General features: G+C 37.5%; 1 protein-coding gene across 1 annotated transcript in view; it reads left to right on the top strand.

Annotated features, from left to right (window-relative positions):
- Positions 1-18749, top strand: part of usp43b (ubiquitin specific peptidase 43b) — a 116929-nt gene that overhangs the window by 84366 nt on the left and 13814 nt on the right. The window contains exons 9-12 of the mRNA XM_059347887.1: positions 6569-6672; positions 11418-11495; positions 11596-11725; positions 17089-17422. Of these exons, the coding sequence (XP_059203870.1) occupies positions 6569-6672; positions 11418-11495; positions 11596-11725; positions 17089-17422 (646 nt within the window). The remainder of the gene's footprint in view (positions 1-6568; positions 6673-11417; positions 11496-11595; positions 11726-17088; positions 17423-18749) is intronic.

Genomic DNA, 18749 nt, shown 5'->3' with positions numbered 1-18749 from the left:
TGGACATACTTTTCAGAGGCCAACATTTCCATATTAAGCATACTTTTTAAAATGGGTCTTTTGTAATATTCAAATTTTTTGAGACACTGAATTTTAGGTCTTCATTAAATGTAAGCCATAATCATTATAATTAGAAGAAATTAAATAAATTAAGACATGAAATCTTTCATTCTGTGTGAAATGGATCTATATAATGTGTTATTTCCAATTTGTGAATGAATTACTCACATAGATAAACTTTTCTATTATATTCTAATTCAGGGGTGGGCAACTGGAGGCCCGGGGGCCGCATACAGCCCGCACCCTCACCTGAAGTGGCCCTCAGTACAACTACATGCATTTGAGCATGAAATCTTAAAAGTGCTGTGTAAAAATGCACAAAATTACTTCTTGCAATGAATGTTGGTCTGCTATTCTTGCATTGAAAAAAAAAGAAATAACAGTAAGTGGTTATTTTTTATTTGCTTCAAACATTATGTATTCCTATTCATACTGTTATACATGCATTTGAGCATGAAATATGTTAAGTTACTGCACTGTAAATATATTTAAAATTGCAGTTTCATCATATCTGGTTAAGTGCACGGTCCTATATGTGGCCCTGTCGTAGTGTCCATGAAAAATTGTGGCCCCCTCCAGCATTTAAGTTGCCCATCCCTGTTGTAATTTATAGAGATGCACCTGCATATTCAGTCGGAGTGTGAAATGATACACAGTCCTCAATGTTACTTACACTTGCAAAGGTAAATCCCTTTTACACACACACACACACACACACACACACAATGCTCCAACTCACGGCATAATGAAACACTGTGCTCTGTTCATGTGTTGTAATTGGAGATCTTTTGCTCTGTCAGGCATAAACAATGCCAAAAACATTCCTCGCTGAAAACAAAAGTGATTAATCTTGGTCAAAAGCGAGACCAAAGATTTTCTCATGGGGAAACATTGCAGACTTTTGATTCTCCACCAGTGTCCACGGAGCCCTCACGCTCACTCCTCCAACAGGATGCTGAGATGAATTTTCACAGGTTTTTTTTTCCCCCTCCTTTTTTCAGCAGTCACACTGACAGGGGTGACATTTTTCAGAGCCTGACCAGATCTCAGCTGCTCATTTTGTTCTTTTTTTTTTCTCACTAACACTTGCTCTCTTTCACACACACCCAATAATGTGTTTACAATCCCCTGTTTCTGGTGTTACTCTCACATATTTTTTTTTTCATCTGCCCTCTCTGGGTGTTCACACAGACATGCATACATACACACGCAGAGCACAATGTTTTACCGTACAAAGGAATTTTGTCTAAACCCAAACAATTCACAATTCAAGTCCCACTCCATGTGTTACTGTTGCCTTCTGTTCTCACTCTGCATATATATATGGCAGATTTATGACTTGAAAAATCAAAATGAATAATTTTTGATTGATTTTCAGACAAACATGTTCAGGAGCTTCTCATTTGTAGCTGGCAACCGTCAGTTTAGTTGGCTGAAATGTCAACTGTTGATAGCAGATTATTTATTTTGTTATTTTATCTATTAGCAATAATTACTGAAGCTAGCTAACAAATCAAGCTAACATTAATTTCATTTAAAAAAAAAGCTGAAATCTGTTTTTCAGATGACTTTTTAATGTTTCCAGCGCTGAAAAAGTCCAGAGAATCGTGGAATGGGATCTTAATTATTGCAACAACAAAAAATAACATTGCAACTCACAAAACTGTGGCTAACGCTATGTCCCAGAAATAAATTCAGCATGCTCAGGACATAGCGCTGATCTTGTATTACCTTACATTATAAGTGTAAAGAGAAAAATCTTGTTGGATGAGGATTGACCGAGGACCTGTTTGGCAGACTATCACTGCTAAGATGTTTAGATGGATTTGCTGGACTGTAAACTTCCCCAAATCCAGCAAGAGCTGCTAATGTTAGTTTTCCTATACCATATTACAGGAAAATACTACAGTGAAGATACGTTGTGAACAGTACTTTTAAAATGTAACCTCTACCTACATTAACTAATGGAATATGAAGCTTCTGGTCTGTGAAGTTTGTCAGTTAACACTTTATATGTAGTAAGCTAGTTAGCCAGACATGCTAATGTTTTCAGCTTACGTTAGAGCAGAAAATCACTGTTTAATTTATTCTTAGATTTTTATATCTTACATTTAAGCATAGAGAAGCAACAAACCAAACTTTTTAAAGTAAACTATTTCTGTTAGAGCCCCAGGCACACAGCTTCAACATGTAGAGAAATCCAAAGCTTGACGGGTTTTCCAAGAAGCTAAGCTATGATTGAAAAATAGCTGTTTGGGGAAGGGGTTAGCACACGGTCAATTCAATAATGCATAGACCTGGTGAATCCTCTTGTTGAAGCAGTCAGTGGGTCTGCAAAACTTTTGGAAAGTTTGGTAGTGCACGTATCATATTTTAAAATAAGGGGGGGAACCCTGTTGTTGAGAAGTTGGTAAGACTCTTTGTGTGGTCCTCACATGTACACACAAGCCTGCCACTAAGCCCAAGCAAGTCTGTAATGAAAAGAAAACGTATTTTGGGTTTACACTTGTCATCTAGCGTGCCAGAAAACACTCAGAACACTCAGAATAAGTTGATGAATTCTCTGGAAAAGCAACACACGCCACCTAAGCACCACAGGGAAGTTTGATACCTGCAGTGTCCATAAACACAATGCTGAAACACTGAAGATAAACACAGTGTTAGTTACACAAAATGTTATTTGTTGCTACATCAAGTAGTACTTGCCATAACTACGAACTGCTGCAGCTTTTCAGTAGCTGACTGGCACTTATGTTACTGATACATTAAGTAGAACTTTATCTTGCATATGTAAGCCAGTAATTCAGAAGTATTGTATAACTCCACCCGAGGGGTTATGCATTCCACCGGGTTCATGTGTTCAGCATATCAATATTTTCCAGGAATGAGCTGTCGTCTTTGGTGCGCTTCTTGTCATCAGAAAGATCCTGCTGGATCGAGCTTTCCTCACAGGACTCGGAGTGGGTGTTTGTGTTTGAGCTCAGCCAGCAGCTACACACTACATTTCACTGGAACAAGAGAAAATCAATTTCATTTTTTGCTAAGCGCTCCTTCACTCCTAAAGCACCTCCAATCTGAGCAGATCTCAGAGCAATATAAGCAGGCTTCAACGTAGGACAAAAAGATATAAGTATCAGATTTGTTCTTTCTTTTTTCTTTTCAATTTTGGGTTTTCATTCCAGCTGAGAATGACATAAGAGAATTGTCTAAGTATCTACGGGTTCAATGTTTTTTTCTGTAAAATAATACTTTTATTGCAAACAAACTTCAGCTCCGTGCTCCATGTTGAGGCGCTACGTGTTGATTCGAGCTGAACTGCTGTGAGCTCAAAATGTCAGGTGCAGGTCTTGGCCTATATTTCACCATGGCCCACTTTGTTCTCCTCTATCTTTCTGTTGCTTTAGCCTGTTCACAGCAAACTTGTTAAATAAAGTTAACCCTGAGTGTAAAAATAGGCCAGTGTTTGTATAAACTCATTTCCAAATCAGCATTTTTCAAAATAGCTTTCAACAGCTGACTCCAAGACTCCAAACAGCACGTGCCAGCTACAAATACCTGTCATTAAATTGTCAACACAGGAAATTTTATTCAAGTCAAGTGTTGAATGTAAACACTGATTATTATCATTACGTGTTAATGGGCCTTCATGTGCCAAGGCTCAAGTCTTCCGAAGAGTTTCTGGAGCTTTTGGCTTGATAGAGTGATCAAAAGTCCTAAAACCTGGAAATCAGGAAGCATTTTTGCACTTCTGGTTCTCTCATCTGAAAGTCAATGGGGTTTTTTAAATGTTTTTTTTTTGTTTAATGCCTGAAATAAGGTCTGAGGTTAACACAACATTTAGAGATGTTCATGTTTTGTTCTACTACATAAAGTACGTCAGAAAATAACTCAATTGTGAATTTAGAGGCCTTTTAGAGTGTTTGTCCAAAAAAATATCCAAAAATCCAATTGATTTTGCATCCAGTGAACCAGGACTGTTAATAACCTTTTGCAAGGTTCTTTGTGGTGTATTTGTTATTATGTAGCCTGTTTTTCATGTTTGAAGGTGTTTTACGATGTTTTGATGATTTTATTTTGAAAAGGTGCCACCCAGTGTGAAACGGGTGCTTTTATTTTTGAAAGGTAACGACAGGAAATAAAAGGTAGAACGGTAAAATGAAAAACAAACAGTAAATAATAAGTGATTCGTAATCCAAAAGTTGATATAAAGTAACAAAAAGGCTTATAGGGGCTGGCTGACAGGGGCACTAGGTTTGTTGGAGTTTATTTTATTCTGTCATGTAGGGTGAATTCGGGTAATGTGGGACACTTTTTGCAATTTTGACTTTGTTATATTTTTCTAAATTTAAAAATATTTTGTGTAATTTCAGTCACATGACACCCATGGTAGACCAATAGTAAAGGTTTTGATTACTATATTTACTTTAAGCAGGAAATAAACCAGCCAAACCTTAAGTGTCCCACATTACCAAGTGTCCCACATGACCCGAATCCACCCTATATCAGTGGCTATTTTTGTAATTATTATTATTTTAAAATAAAGCTCATTAAGAAGAGTAAGAAGGAGTCTCCAATAACACCAGAAAAAAGTCACTGGATTTGTCTCCAGTCACTTTCTTGAAAAATAGTCATTAAGGGGGTCTGAAAAGTTGCTAAATATAGTAACAAAGTCACTAAGTTGGGAACATTGCTTTGCCGGCTTTTACAAATGGCGTGTGTTGTTCTGGTGTAGAGTACTATGTCACATCCCACTTAGCGATCTATCCAATCAGTAACCAGGCTGTTTTCAGGGGAGAAAAAATACCCTGCTCTTCTACAGGGATGAAAAAAGTCCCTACGAAAGTCTGCTCCGGACGGCTCGTATTCAAATTAGGGGCGTTTCAAAGTGAGACCCGCCTCATTCCAGGTATTGGGCTGTAGTAGAAACAGCCCTATTGTTGTAACCTTTTAAGAGAATGATGGTGAAATAACTGCTGAACCTGTAGTCTAAAAAAGCCTGGCTCCTTGATAATAATAAAAAACCTTGATGTTCTGCACATTCTGCTCGATCAAAAGGGAAAGGTCAGTACTTACACAAACCATATGAAACTCAGCTAAGGTAGTCAGTCATGTTTGGCACACACACACACACATATTGGATTCATAAACCCATTTCAGCCCACATTTTTATGGTCTGAAGTCTCCAAAGTGAGAAGGCATTTTGACTGATCACAGCAAAGAGAAATGCTGCTGCTGCTTCTTTGAAACCTCAGCTTTGTGTTCTCATTTTGCCATCATGAAGCTCTCTCACTGTTATATGTGAAACCATAATGGATAAATGACATCACAAAACTTCAAGCAGTGACATTTTCTCCTAACTTGTTGTGGGGAATCGGTGTGTGGTGGCAGTGCTCATTTTAGATACTTACTGTAAGAGTCTGCAGCAACGCTTAAGTACATGTTTGAGGTTCTCATACTTTACTTGAGTACTTCTTTTTTATGTAACTTTATACTTCTACTCTACTACATTTTGAGCCAAATATATTAACATTTAGCTGACAGCTTTAGTTACTTTTCAGGAGATTTAACATTAAAAAATCAATTTAAATTAAATGATCAATTTAAAGTGATTTGACTTTTTTTTTTTATTAAACCTCATAACAGTATATTAAGTAGACAAATTTATCTACCTATCTTTACAAAATGAAAACACTGCTTTCATAAATATATCAATACAAATAATATATTTAGAATATATAAAACAATCTGGGTTGGTCCATTCTGCATAACAAGTACTTTTACTTTTGATACTTTAAGTACATCTTGATGCTGATATTTTTGTACTTTTACTTCAGTAAGTTGTGAATGCAGGACTTTTACTTGTTGTAGAGTAATTCCACAGTGTGGTATTAGTACTTTTACTTGAGTAAAGGATGTGAATACTTCTTCCACCACTGACTCAGACAAAAACATATGGAATTTGAGAAATATCAAAGTTTTTCTTTAAGTGACTAATGGGGACACCATTCAAATTGGTGTAAAATCACTTTTCTTTACCTTTCACTTGATCTGGTCTGTTTGTAAAAGACATCTTAGTATGGGTTTTGCTAAATAGCATGAAACACAGAAAGTAGAGCCGAGGCAAATGAGAATGTTGTTAGTCTTGCAGGATATTTGGTCATCAATCAAGTATTGGACAAATTAAAATTTTGACCTGATGATGGCGCAGGATAAAAAAAACTCATGGGGTGAAACTTAATATGCTCCATCCTGAGGGACACACAATACCAGCGATTAGTTAGTTAGTTAGTAGTAAACTGTGATCAACTAAATCACAGGGAGGCCCAAAGGGTGCACAATAATTAAAACTGATAGTATCTGAAGAGAGGATGTGAGTGGTTTCATGTGGGAGTCATAAAGTCCTGAAAGTTTATAGTGTTGTTGTTAATAGTCTTGTTATGAAAAGCATAAATATACCCTGATGCTATGCGCATGGCTTCACAGTGTTTTTCTTCTGTCCCTCTTTCAGAACACCAGAGTGCTGTTCAACATCCGTGTGGTGGGAGGATCAGCATTTTACAGCTACCTGTCTCCTCAGGACGGGCGGCCGCTCTACCACCCTGCTGTCGACAGGTGAGGGAGACGAAAATATAAGAAACGTAGAGTTTAAAGCTGTTTCTCACCAGTGCGATGCGAAAATGCAATGCAGGTTTTTCAAAGTTTTCACATGACAATGACACACCCAGTGTGAATTATCCACATTGCAGTGTTCCATTTTCCTCTTCACACAACAAAAAACCTATTCAGACAGAGAAGCTATTATATATGGCTTTAGTCCAGCAGCTCTGATAGGATGAACATGGTAATCTGGTTGATAGAGGTGGTGGAAAAAATCCATACAGCATAGTTTTGCGATATTTTGCGTGGCAATATTATATGGATTCATGGCCGCCAAGTATAGCATTCCGATGGCCAGCTGGCCATCAGTATTTTAGTATCAGACGATTTTTTTTTTGGAGGCCGTAGCGGGCTGGCTTCTAGGAATATACTGGAGATACTGGTATCATATGAAACTAAAACATCTAAGGAATCGTATAAGAAATCTTTTCAGTCAGCATATAGTGTTGTGAAGTTGTCAAAATAACGCTGCAAAGTTAGGCTTTTTAATGTTTCATTCAAAAAAATTGAGGGCAGTGAAGCTTAAAGTTTTTAAAAGTTTGATAAAATGCTACAGTTGTTGTCGTCCATACATGTTTGATATCAGTTCAGTTCAGTTTGACTGAATACTTTGTTGGTCAGTCTGTGGGTTTGACTCTCATTGTGGAGAAATAAAAACACTGAAGTGAGATGAATAGACTGAGAATTTTCTCTTTTTTTCAATTCTTGATTGAATTGAATTTTGTGGACACAAAATGCAGTTAAACAGTTAAATCGCAATATATTGTATCGCAATACTCACCATATCACAAAATGCTTAAAATGGCAATAATATTGTATCGTGACTCAAATATCAGGATAAAATCGTATAATGGAGCCTCTGGTGATTCATACCTCTACTGGTTAATAAACACTTACTGGCGTTATGTGTGCCACGGACTGGGGCTAGCCACAACAGCTCGCAAATTTGGGCTTCCTGTGTTGTGTAATTCGCATCAGCTACATCATCATATTTATCTCAAGCAATATGTTGTACTTGGTTGTTCAGGAAGCTATGCAGTGTTTGTCATTTAGTAATGGGTGTTGAGAAGCCAAGAGTTCCCCAATTTGTGGAGAAAGCTCGCTACAACCTATGACCCTGAGGTATGACATGAGTTGGAAAAAGGATTTTATTGGTCAAACATATATTTCCACAGGCAAAAGTCTGCCGAAACTGAGGTCTATTCTCGTACAAATGTTCCGCAGCTGTGTGCAAGCCTTCATAAACACACTCAAAATCAGTTTTCATACATTTCCGTGCACATCTTCCTGACAAAAATCCATGCTTGGTGTGAAACAGCTTTTATTCTGGCGGAGGACTGATGTCAGGGCCGTGTCCAGAGAGAGGTCTGAAATCTGATTGGTCACTTTAGGTGCCACCCTATTATCCTAAACTATGATTGGCTGTCTATCTAGTTTTTACCCAACTGTCGAGTTTAATTGTTATATTACATTTCAAACACAGTAGAGTTAGAACAGGTATGATTCTATGATGTAAGTAATGAAAATGGAAACAATAAGTCAGTGCTTTTCCAACATGCCACTTCATAATCCAGTGGGCCTTCTCAGTCAAAAACATCAGGACACACCACTGACAGATGTCATACACACACACACACACACACACACACACACACACACACACACACACACACACGCTAAAAGAGAAGCGTACTCTTACGGTTTCCAAACACATTCAGACAAGTCCTGTTGTTCTTAATGTGTTAATTGATTGTTCACCACAGCTCACCATCATATATATAAAATAATAGCACTTTCTTGACTTTTATTGCCTGTTGTTTTGTGGGGTGTTGATTGCTCTCCCTGCTGAATCGTCCTCTGCAGTGAATAACCCCTCATGTAATAACAGGTACTGATTGAAGTGGATTCACGCTTAAATTTTCTCCACATGAATGTATATCCTTCACGTTTTACCAGGTGAAATGTAATATTATTTGTGCAGGTGCAAACACTATAAGCACACAGTCCAGCAAGACAGCTATCTGGACACTTCATTCTTCTATTATTAGACTAGAGGATTATTAGATTACTCTAAATGTGTTCTTTTGTCGTAGTACTGGCATTATGGTCCAAACTTTCAACACCAAAATGACCCAATGTTCTCACTGGCTCATTAAGATTGGATCTAATGTAATCAGTTTTAATGTAATTTAAATATAATCTAATCTAATCTAATAAAGTGTTTCTTGAGGAAGGCTACGACTACAGGCAGGCAGCCAGTTACTGAACACATTCTGACATAAAAACACACTAATATAATATGTCCAGCATGGTTTGAGGATTGGCTTCCTCTATACAGATGTTTTTATCCTCTTTTATAAATATCATAAAACCATATTTTGCAACTATGCAGACATTTTATCCCTTTTCACAAATGCCAGTCTGATGGTTTTCCTTACAGAAGTGAATTGCTGTTTCAAAGGAGCATTTAGCAAGGTTTCTGAAAGGCCTTCCATTTGTATAGTCGCTAAGAACAGTTCATTCATTCGATGAATGGTGCCGATGGGGGCAAATGCTTTTGAAATATTTTGAAACGCAAATGTGCAGCACGCTGTATCCTAGAAACTAATGTAATGATGGTGTTTGAACTCTAATGATTCAGAAATACTCTGTCCTCAAGTCGACCACATCAAACAGTACAAGAATGTAGTACTGCTGCTGTTATCAGCCTCTGTGTCTGTGTGGAATTACTCTGTTTCTTATACCAAAAGACATATTGTCATAATCTCCTGAGGTATGTCGGGTTATCTCTATTATCAGATATCTGCATGTGAAAGCAGAATCTGAAGGAAAGAGGGCAACATTTAGGTATCAGAATCAGTCTGGTTTTAGTCTGTAGTCTGAGTACTATTGGCCAATCACCTTTGAGCGTGCATGCAGGTAAAAAAATCCATGTCGAGAGTAAAAGAGGTGGAACACATAGGTTCTGATGGCAGCTGGCCATCAGTTTTTACGACATGTGTTTTCTTAGGTGGCCGTAGTGGGCTCATTTTTAGGAATATACTGGAGATACTGGTATCATATGAAACTAGACGATCTAAGGAATCTTTTTTTATGTTTCATTCAAAAAACTCTCATTGTGGAGAAATAAAAAGACTGAAGTGAGATGAAAAGACGAAGAATTTTCTCTTATTTGACAAAACAATTCTTGATTGAATTTAATTTTGTGGACACAATGCAGTAAAACGGTTAAATCCCAATATATTGTATCAATACTCACCATGTCACAAAATGCTTAAAATCACAATATCGTATTGTGACGCTGTTGATTCACACCTCTATAAATCATCATAAGACCAATAACCGATGGTTTCTGAGATTGGCTCATTTTAAACCACACTGGCTCTATGGATGTAAATGTCTGTTGGTAAATAGTAAAATGTCTCAGCAATTATTGGATAAACTGCCATAAAATGTCCCATTCTAACTCATATCTTCTGGTCTGACAGCCACTGATAATGTCCATTCAGTTGCATGATGACGTGCAACCCTGGTGTTATAAACTAGTCAACAGTGTCACATATTTTACTGTTCAAGGGAAACAGTATGTGTTAATAGGCATGTAGCCAATTCTCTTCACATCCACAGTTTTCTTAGAAAGTATGAGGTATTACTTGCAACGTTTGAGTTCTGCTTTGCTTATTGAACATTCTGTAAATTTCTTGCACTGCCAAAAAAACATACCTTTGAATAAAGTAGTTTTCTGTATATGACGATTCAGAGCATTTCTATGGTTCAAAGTCATGTGCAGCACCTTAAAAATCCACTTTATATGTTTTCCCTCAGCTTTGAACCACTTCCACTGTGCTCTGTTGAAGACTGTGAGATGAGTTTGAGTCCAGGAAAAGCTGTGAACTGTCAGAACTGTGTTTCATTATGACGTGCTATGACAAAAACAAAGGCTATAGTATTCATGTGTACAGTGCTGTAGCTTATAATACATTTGTTTACCTCAAACATCCACAACTTAACCCCCAATACAGCCCCACACAGTTACTCTGAGGCATCCTTTATCCACAGTCACTGTGGTAATGCTGACACCTAGTGGCTGAAAAGCCTCAATACAAGTGCACTGAAATGATTCTAATAAGGAACATAGTCTCACAGGAATCTGTGAAATAGCCACGGATTCGCTTAACTCAAAATCCGTGTAATAGCCACGGAATAACTCAAATTTCCGTGAAACTCGGACACGGATTTTGCTACAATGCAAGTTAATGACAGTCATATCCCTTGGCTATTCGTGGTCCAAGTCATGTGACTTTCAAGGTCCCGGCGGTCAGAACAAAAAACATGGCGGACAGTTCTCTCATTTTTAGTGAAAAAATCAATATTTTGACTTAGTTTCTGCATAAAAATGGATTTTGATCACATTTCTAGCGTGAAATATGTGTTTTATTTTCTAAATATTCACTCACTGAATGTACATAATCACTTTGTATGTTGGAATAGCCACGGGATATGACTGTCATTAACTTGCATTGTAGCGAAATCCGTGTCAGTTTCACGGAAATTTGAGCGATTCCGTGGCTATTCGACGGATTTTGAGTTAAGCAAATCCGTGGCTATTTCACGGATTCCTGTGAGACCAGGTTGCTAATAAGGATGTTGTTGCTGTACATTTACTGTTATCGTCTCACATTTCACCTTGGTGTCTTTAGAGCTCTGAAGCTCTGCTGCTCAGGAGGACCTCCGCATGTGAAGCTCATCATCGAGTGGGAGCACAGAATCAAAGACTGGTCAGTGTGCCATACCACCACCTGTTTCTCTCTATTAAGCTGAGATAAAACCACTGTCTGCATGTTTTGTATAATCACTTCTCTGTGTCCCGGGCTGCAGCCTGTTTGGTAACATTCAGGAGGAGGTGGTGAAGGACGCAGACAGCGTGAGGAATCAGCAGCAGCAGCACGTTCAACAGTACAGCTGCACCTTGGACGAGTGCTTCCAGCTCTACACCAAAGAGGAACAGGTAGCCAGTCTGACACTGAACCACAGCATTAACATGAGTCCATACCAAGGTTATAACAGTTTTTGATTTTTCATTAGTTTTAGTTTCAATTTCGTTGTGAATTTTTGTTTTCAAATTCAGTTACACTGTAATAAATTATTTTATAGTCATTTAATTTTACTTAATATATTTGATAAAATGTATTAAAAAAATAGCTTTTTATTATTACAACAGATCATTATATCCTTTTATCCTTTCATACTTTGTGAAGAAAAATTGTTTTTGTATTATTACATCAAGTTTACACACATGGGTCAAAATTGACCTTGTGCATTAGAAGCGTAGTGATACAAAAGGTGATACACTACATTAACAATTTGAGTATATGTGTAACTATGTTTGTCTTATTTTTAAAGTTTAACTTTAAAACAGTTGTTAGAACCACCAGATTACATTGGAAAATCACATATTTTAACATGTGAGACTTATTAGAGCCACCAAATAACACTTTCTATTGGAAAAACACCAGTTTAACAAAATAGGATAGTTAATATTTGTGTCTTCTTTGTCAGGTTTTAAATTAGTGATTGTTGAACATACAAACACCTTCTAAAGCACAACATGGGTCAAAAATGACCTTGTGCATTAGAAGTGTAGTGATAAAAAAAGGGTTTTTATTCAAAAAGTAAGAAATAAAAACGAAAAATTAGGACGTATGATGATCAAAAACAAGTTATTTGAGGAAAACCTGCAATACTGAATGATGAAATGAATGTATTGCAAAGATATAGAAAATAAAAACTTAGTCGGGTCACTTTAGACCCATGTTGTGCATCAAAGGGTTAACAATGATCGTATTTATTTACATGCAAATAAATACACAAACTTTTACCAACCAAACACCACAGAAAAAAGAAAGGAACTAAATCATCACGGTCTGCAAAGCCAAAATAACAAACAAAAGTCGACCACGAACTGGAAAATAAGATTCAGCTAAATCTACCAAACAAACCAGACAATACTTAGCTTCCTAACTAAGCAAAAACAGGAGAAAAAGGGTTAACAAAAATGGCAGCGAACCCCTATCAGGCTTCCAGACACACTTGGCAAAACAAGTTGACTTACAATGTAGCTGTAACAAAACATTATTTTAACAGACGTTTAAGAGCAGCTTCAGCAAAATAACTAACGGCAGCCAACCAAGCAGGTCAGTGGCAAAGAGAGAGGGAAGATTACTGAGTCTGGAGGTTGATAAACAGCTCCCATGACCAGCAGATCACACTAATGTGTGGGAGAACCAGGCATGCAGAGAGGAGAGGGGCAGAACCTGAAACACACACAAAAAAACCTGTCCTCCAGGAAGAGGCCAGAGGAAGTCAGGGGCCAAAACAGAGTCCGGAAACATTTATTTTATAGATCTTTAGTTACCAATTGATTTCAGTTTTTAATTTGTTAACATTTACTTTAATCGTATTTATGTATAAGACTCCCTATGTGTTGTCATTTCTTATACCAATAACAAATATAGTAGATATGGAACATTTGCCACTTTACATCAAACAGAAATAATGTGGGTGAACAATCTATGTATAGATACATAAAGACAAATGATACATTATATTAACAACCTTAAAACTGGATGAAAGACTTTGTTTTTGTTTTTTCTCTATGAAAGGTACCGTTTTTAACCTTTGCTACAGTTTTGCACACAGTAGTTTTGGCACAAGAAAATGTTTGTGGAGAAAAAGTATGGTGCAGATACACTGACAGTGAAAATTGAGAAGGAGAAAGATTATTTCAAATAACGTTGAGTGTGTGTGTGTGTGTGTGTGTGTGTGTGTGTGTGTGTGTGTGTGTGTGTGTGTGTGTGTGTGTGTGTGTGTGTGATCACTCTGTTTGGGCTGGGCAGTAAAAGAGTCAGACAGGTTTTGAATAAGATGCTGCCATCGTGTGGAGTGTTACTGTTTCAACAAAAACAGGTTTCACATTAAACCATCAGCATTGTTCATTTATATACTTTTGATTTGTTTCAAACAGCCTGTTGATTTTTGCAGATATTCAGAATGTGAACTGGTTTCGAATTTAGAATTTCCACTCTTTTTGTGAATTGTTAATATCCTTATATCATAAATCAACCATTAGTTATCATCCTGACCTGGGTCAACCCATGACAGATTTGTAATAATTTATACTCATGGAATAAAGCAAAATTAATAAGGAACTTTGCCGCTAATATAGCCTTTAAGTATTGTTCATAATAATAATAATAATAATAAAAATAATGACTTTATTTGTATAGTACCTTTTTAAGATAAAATGCAGCTCAAAGTGCTTCACACTATGGCATTAAAAACAAAACAATAGAAATTAAATAATTAATCAAAACACAAAATAAAAACATTTATACAATATAGAAAGAATATAAGATCAATTGAATGGCACAAAATAAAAAGTAAAAGGGAGGTTTAAAAATAATAAAATAAATGACAGTAGCTCAATGCTTTCCTAAATAAATTAATTCAATTTATTTTTTTTAAATATCAAGAGCTCTCAAATCTAATGCAGCTAGGCAGTAGAAGTTTATCTACTCATTTTGTGGACCGCTTTAGGAACAGTTGCATTATTATCGTTGGTTGATAAGGAAATCATGAAGCCTGAAATGTAAGAAAGGAGCTTTACTATTAAGAGCTTTACATGTGACTAAAAGAGGCTTAAAATCAATTCTAAACGTGATGAGGAGCCAGTGCAGGGATCTTTGTTAAAAGAGTGACAGCAGAGTTTGGAACTAGCTGAAATCTTCCTATCAACCATTTCTTAAACATGGCCGTGATCATTCCTCCTCTTTTGTAGGTGTATCAAAATTTCCATTTTGTGTTGAGAGGTGATCCACAGCTGAGTGCTCATTAACCGCTGTGTGGTAATTGAGGATGATGCTGTTGTTGCCTTGTGTCACCACCCAGTGGTGCTGCAGGTACAAACATCAGTCAGGTCCTGCCAGTGTAGCTTTTAACTGCCCATACACATGGATGATAAACAGACACTTGAAGGGGAAACGTTGTCATGTTGCCAGTGCCCAGAGCTTGCCTGGAGCTTCCTTCTCAGTCCACCAGATGACGTGCATCTGCAAACTTTTGCAACATCTTTTGCTGGAAAATGTATCCCTTTCAACTTTGCCTCGTATTAATAATGTTAATAAAAATGCTGCAATCCCAATATTAACATTTCTCTTAGACACTGCTGCCAGAATCAATTTCTGTGTGGTATTCTGTTAATCTAAGCCTTAAAAAATGAATCATAATTATTCTATATCTTGTCCAGAGATCACCTGAACTCTATGAAGGTATTATTGGGGCAAAAGATTTGAGCACCTCTAACAGTGGAATTTGTAGTTGTGTACAGTGATTGTGTATGCGTATCAGTAAATTTGAAGTCACATACTCTATGAGTTGTGTACTTGTAGATTTTTTTTTCTCGACAAATACAACACACCACTTACACATTCACAAATTCTTAATTAAAGGTGCACAAATCCTATTTTACAAGTCACAGATTAAAAAACTGACACGCTCACATTTTTGCTCCTAACAGGAATAAACGGGAATAAACTGTGAATAAATCTTACCAGGGAACTTAAGTATACTGGGGAAAATTTATTTTAGCATAATCTTGACTAAAACAACCAGATTTCATGCAAGTACACTTAAATATCTCCTATTCCTCAATCACATGCACACAGAACACTGCTCACTGCAGGGCTGCTGAGGCCACGCCCCCTACTGAGACCACACTCCTTACATGTACTGTGCACTACTATATAGTCTTCGAAATAGCTTTTATTTATGTCATCATTTGAGAAACTAGGAGTGCATTACAACTAAAAGAGTGCGACTGGATGGGTCATGCTGCATCACAGTTACAGAAATTAATCAGAAACTACTTTTTGAGGTGGAAAAAAGGAGAGGAAGGTGGAAGAAAATAGTCAAACTAGCTGTGTTTCCATTAAAGTCGAATGGAATTTTAAAGTTGAGTTTTGGAATATCACATTTAAGGAAATACTAATTACTGGTACTTTTGTACTTTTACTTAAGTAAGGGATCTGAATACTTCTTCCACCACTGGAAATGTTACATTGTCCCTTCTAATGACAAAACAGTTTTTCTTGTCTTTCATAGAAGTCCTCTAGAAATGACTTAGGCACTTAGTGTTTTGTGTGCAATATTTGCAATTTTAGATATAGCAGAATGTAGCAAATTGCAGACTAATTTAAGGATATTTGCTTTTGTTTCAAGTTCTGAACTAGCCTGGGTATACCCATACTGCCTTCCGCGCTCAAATTTAATTTCGAACCTCCAGGCAGTCTGGCAACCAGAGAGGTTTCTTAGCCCTGTTTGAGGGATCCAATCACAGAACGGGGAGGGACGCCAAGACGATGACGCGTACTACTCGGCAGACGGAAGCTTGTAATTTTCTTACGGATCCAACATGGCTGCAGCAGACGCGTAACTCTCCTTAGTTGTAGATGGTGTTTTAAATAGTTTAGAGCGAAAGTTGAAAAGGCGAAAGGTCTCTCGGCAGCTACGCTGTTCCCCGGCTCGTAGCGAGATCACAGGCATTACGGTAGCGGGGCTATTAGCTGTTAGCCCCGCTAGCCCCAAGCCCGCAGCAGCTCGTCTATTGACCATAAAATCAGTGGATGTGTGTGGCTGAATGACATGAGGGGGAATAAAGCGTGAGAATAAATAATCTTGCAGAAAGCGAGAACTGGAGAAGCAAAGCAGCAAGCAACACTCTCTCACAGACACACACACACACAACAAACATCAATTTCTGTAGCTCTACTACGTCATCTGGTATAACTGATACGATTGGCTAAGAGCTACCTACAGACGCTTTTGATAGACATTCTAAGTGCCCAATAAACGGCTCTGGAGGATCGTAAACCACGCCTCCTCTACAGAGAAATGAACGGCTGGTTCCCAGACTAGATCTCATTTGAGATTAGTCTGGTGTTAGCCAGACGAGTTCTGAACACAAATGTAACAATTTTTTCATTAGTTTCTTAGAGTCCAAGGTGATGTCTTGAATTGCCTTGTTTTATTAGTCCAAAACACAAAAATGTGGTTTGACATGCAGGAAATGCCTTTTTGTGCCAAACAACAAACAACTGTTCAAAAAGAAAACTGGAGGTGGAAAAGGTGAACAAAAGTACTAGCCATGGCAACAGATTAAAAGTTGAGGACTCCAAGGTTCATTATGTATCGTATAATAAATACAGAGGAAGTTCAGATTTTGAATTTGATGAATCTGGACAAGAGTGGCTTTTTAGCTGACAGACAATGACCATTTTGTCTTCTTTACCCCGTCTCCGCCCTCTCCTCCTCCAGCTTGCCCCAGATGATGCGTGGAAGTGCCCCCACTGTAAGCAGCTGCAGCAGGGCATGGTGAAGATGAGCCTGTGGACGCTGCCGGACATCCTCATCCTCCACCTGAAGCGCTTCAGGCAGGTGGGAGAGCGGAGGAACAAGCTCACCACGTTCGTGCATTTCCCCCTGGCGGGCCTGGACATGACGCCTCACATGGTGAGCCGCAACCATCAGCCGCCTCTGCAGCCCGGCTGGAAACAGCCCAGACGACCCGACCTGGCTCCTCCTGACTTCCTGTACGATCTGTATGCTGTGTGCAACCACCATGGAGGAATGCACGGCGGACATTACACAGGTCTGAATAACTTACATCTTGCTTGAGGAAAGATCAGGAGCCTCTTCCAAAAAGCTCATTACCAAATAAGCCAGGTTTTTTTTACAGTTAGTCTGACTTATTTGCAGGTATTTGGGTGTTAGGGTGGATTTGGGTAATGTGGGACACTTGGTAATGTGGGACACTTAAGGTTTGGCTGGTTTATTTCCTGCTTAAAGTAAATATAGTCATCAAAACCTTTACTATTGGTCTACCGTGGGTGTCATGTGACTGAAATTACATAAAATATTTTTAAATTTAGAAAAATATAACAAAGTCAAAATTGTGTCCCACATTACCCGAATTCACCCTATTGTTACTGTTGCTGTTTCCCAGAACAGATTTCCATAGTAACTTGTCCAATTTGCTTCATGGAACCAAATCAACTGAAAATAATCAGATTAACTCAAATAAGCCTGGCTGATTTGGTAAATGTACTTAACGGAGCAGGCCTCTGCAGTAATGATATTTTATTTATATTTAATAAATATGAAGTGGTCTAAATAAAAACTTTTATTTATTTAACTTCTATTGAAAAAAATATTAATAACTGATTAAAACAAATAAATTACATAAAGCTAATCTGTAAGAAGTTAACAAATTCTAGCACAAGGACATTTGGAAAAGTTGAGACCTTATAATTGCTCTGACGATAATAATAATTGTGAAATAAAGCAGCAACCCCTGAGCCTGAAAAGTGAAGCCAATGAGGAAGTCACTTGATTTATTTCCTCAGTAAAGCTTTTCCTAATGAGCTTATGGTAATAATCATCGGTCTTATGGTCTTCTTCAATACAGCCCCAGGCTGAAGCAGCTGTGAGCCTGGGGCTAAGAAAGGGTAATTGACCAGAAAAGGTAATTATGATGTTGTCTAATTTGGAGAGATTTATTTTTTTCAATTAACTGCAGGACATTTTTAGACAAACAGGTCTTGATTTCAGCATGAAAAAACATAATACAGGAGGTGTTAACTAGGCTTTAAATCATTGCATATCATTAGCAAAACTATGGAGGTCGAATTTATGACTTGCACCAGTCGTGCAGATGGTGAATAGAAGGTGACCCAGGATAGACCCCTGAGGGACCCCACAGAAAGTGGATCGGTATCAAGTTTGTTTTTTATGTTTTGTGTTATATTTATTCATATGAATATCAAGTTATCAGATTTTTTTCAAACTGTCTCTATGATGATGATAATAATTATTATAATAATAACAATAATAATAATAATACATTTTATTTATGGGTGCCTTTCATGTCACTCAGAAACAAGAACAAAATCAGCTACATAAAAACAAACAACTACATA

Source organism: Centropristis striata, chromosome 13 (assembly GCF_030273125.1).
Source record: "Centropristis striata isolate RG_2023a ecotype Rhode Island chromosome 13, C.striata_1.0, whole genome shotgun sequence".
Taxonomy (NCBI): domain Eukaryota; kingdom Metazoa; phylum Chordata; class Actinopteri; order Perciformes; family Serranidae; genus Centropristis; species Centropristis striata.
This window is presented reverse-complemented; position numbering and strand designations above follow the sequence as displayed.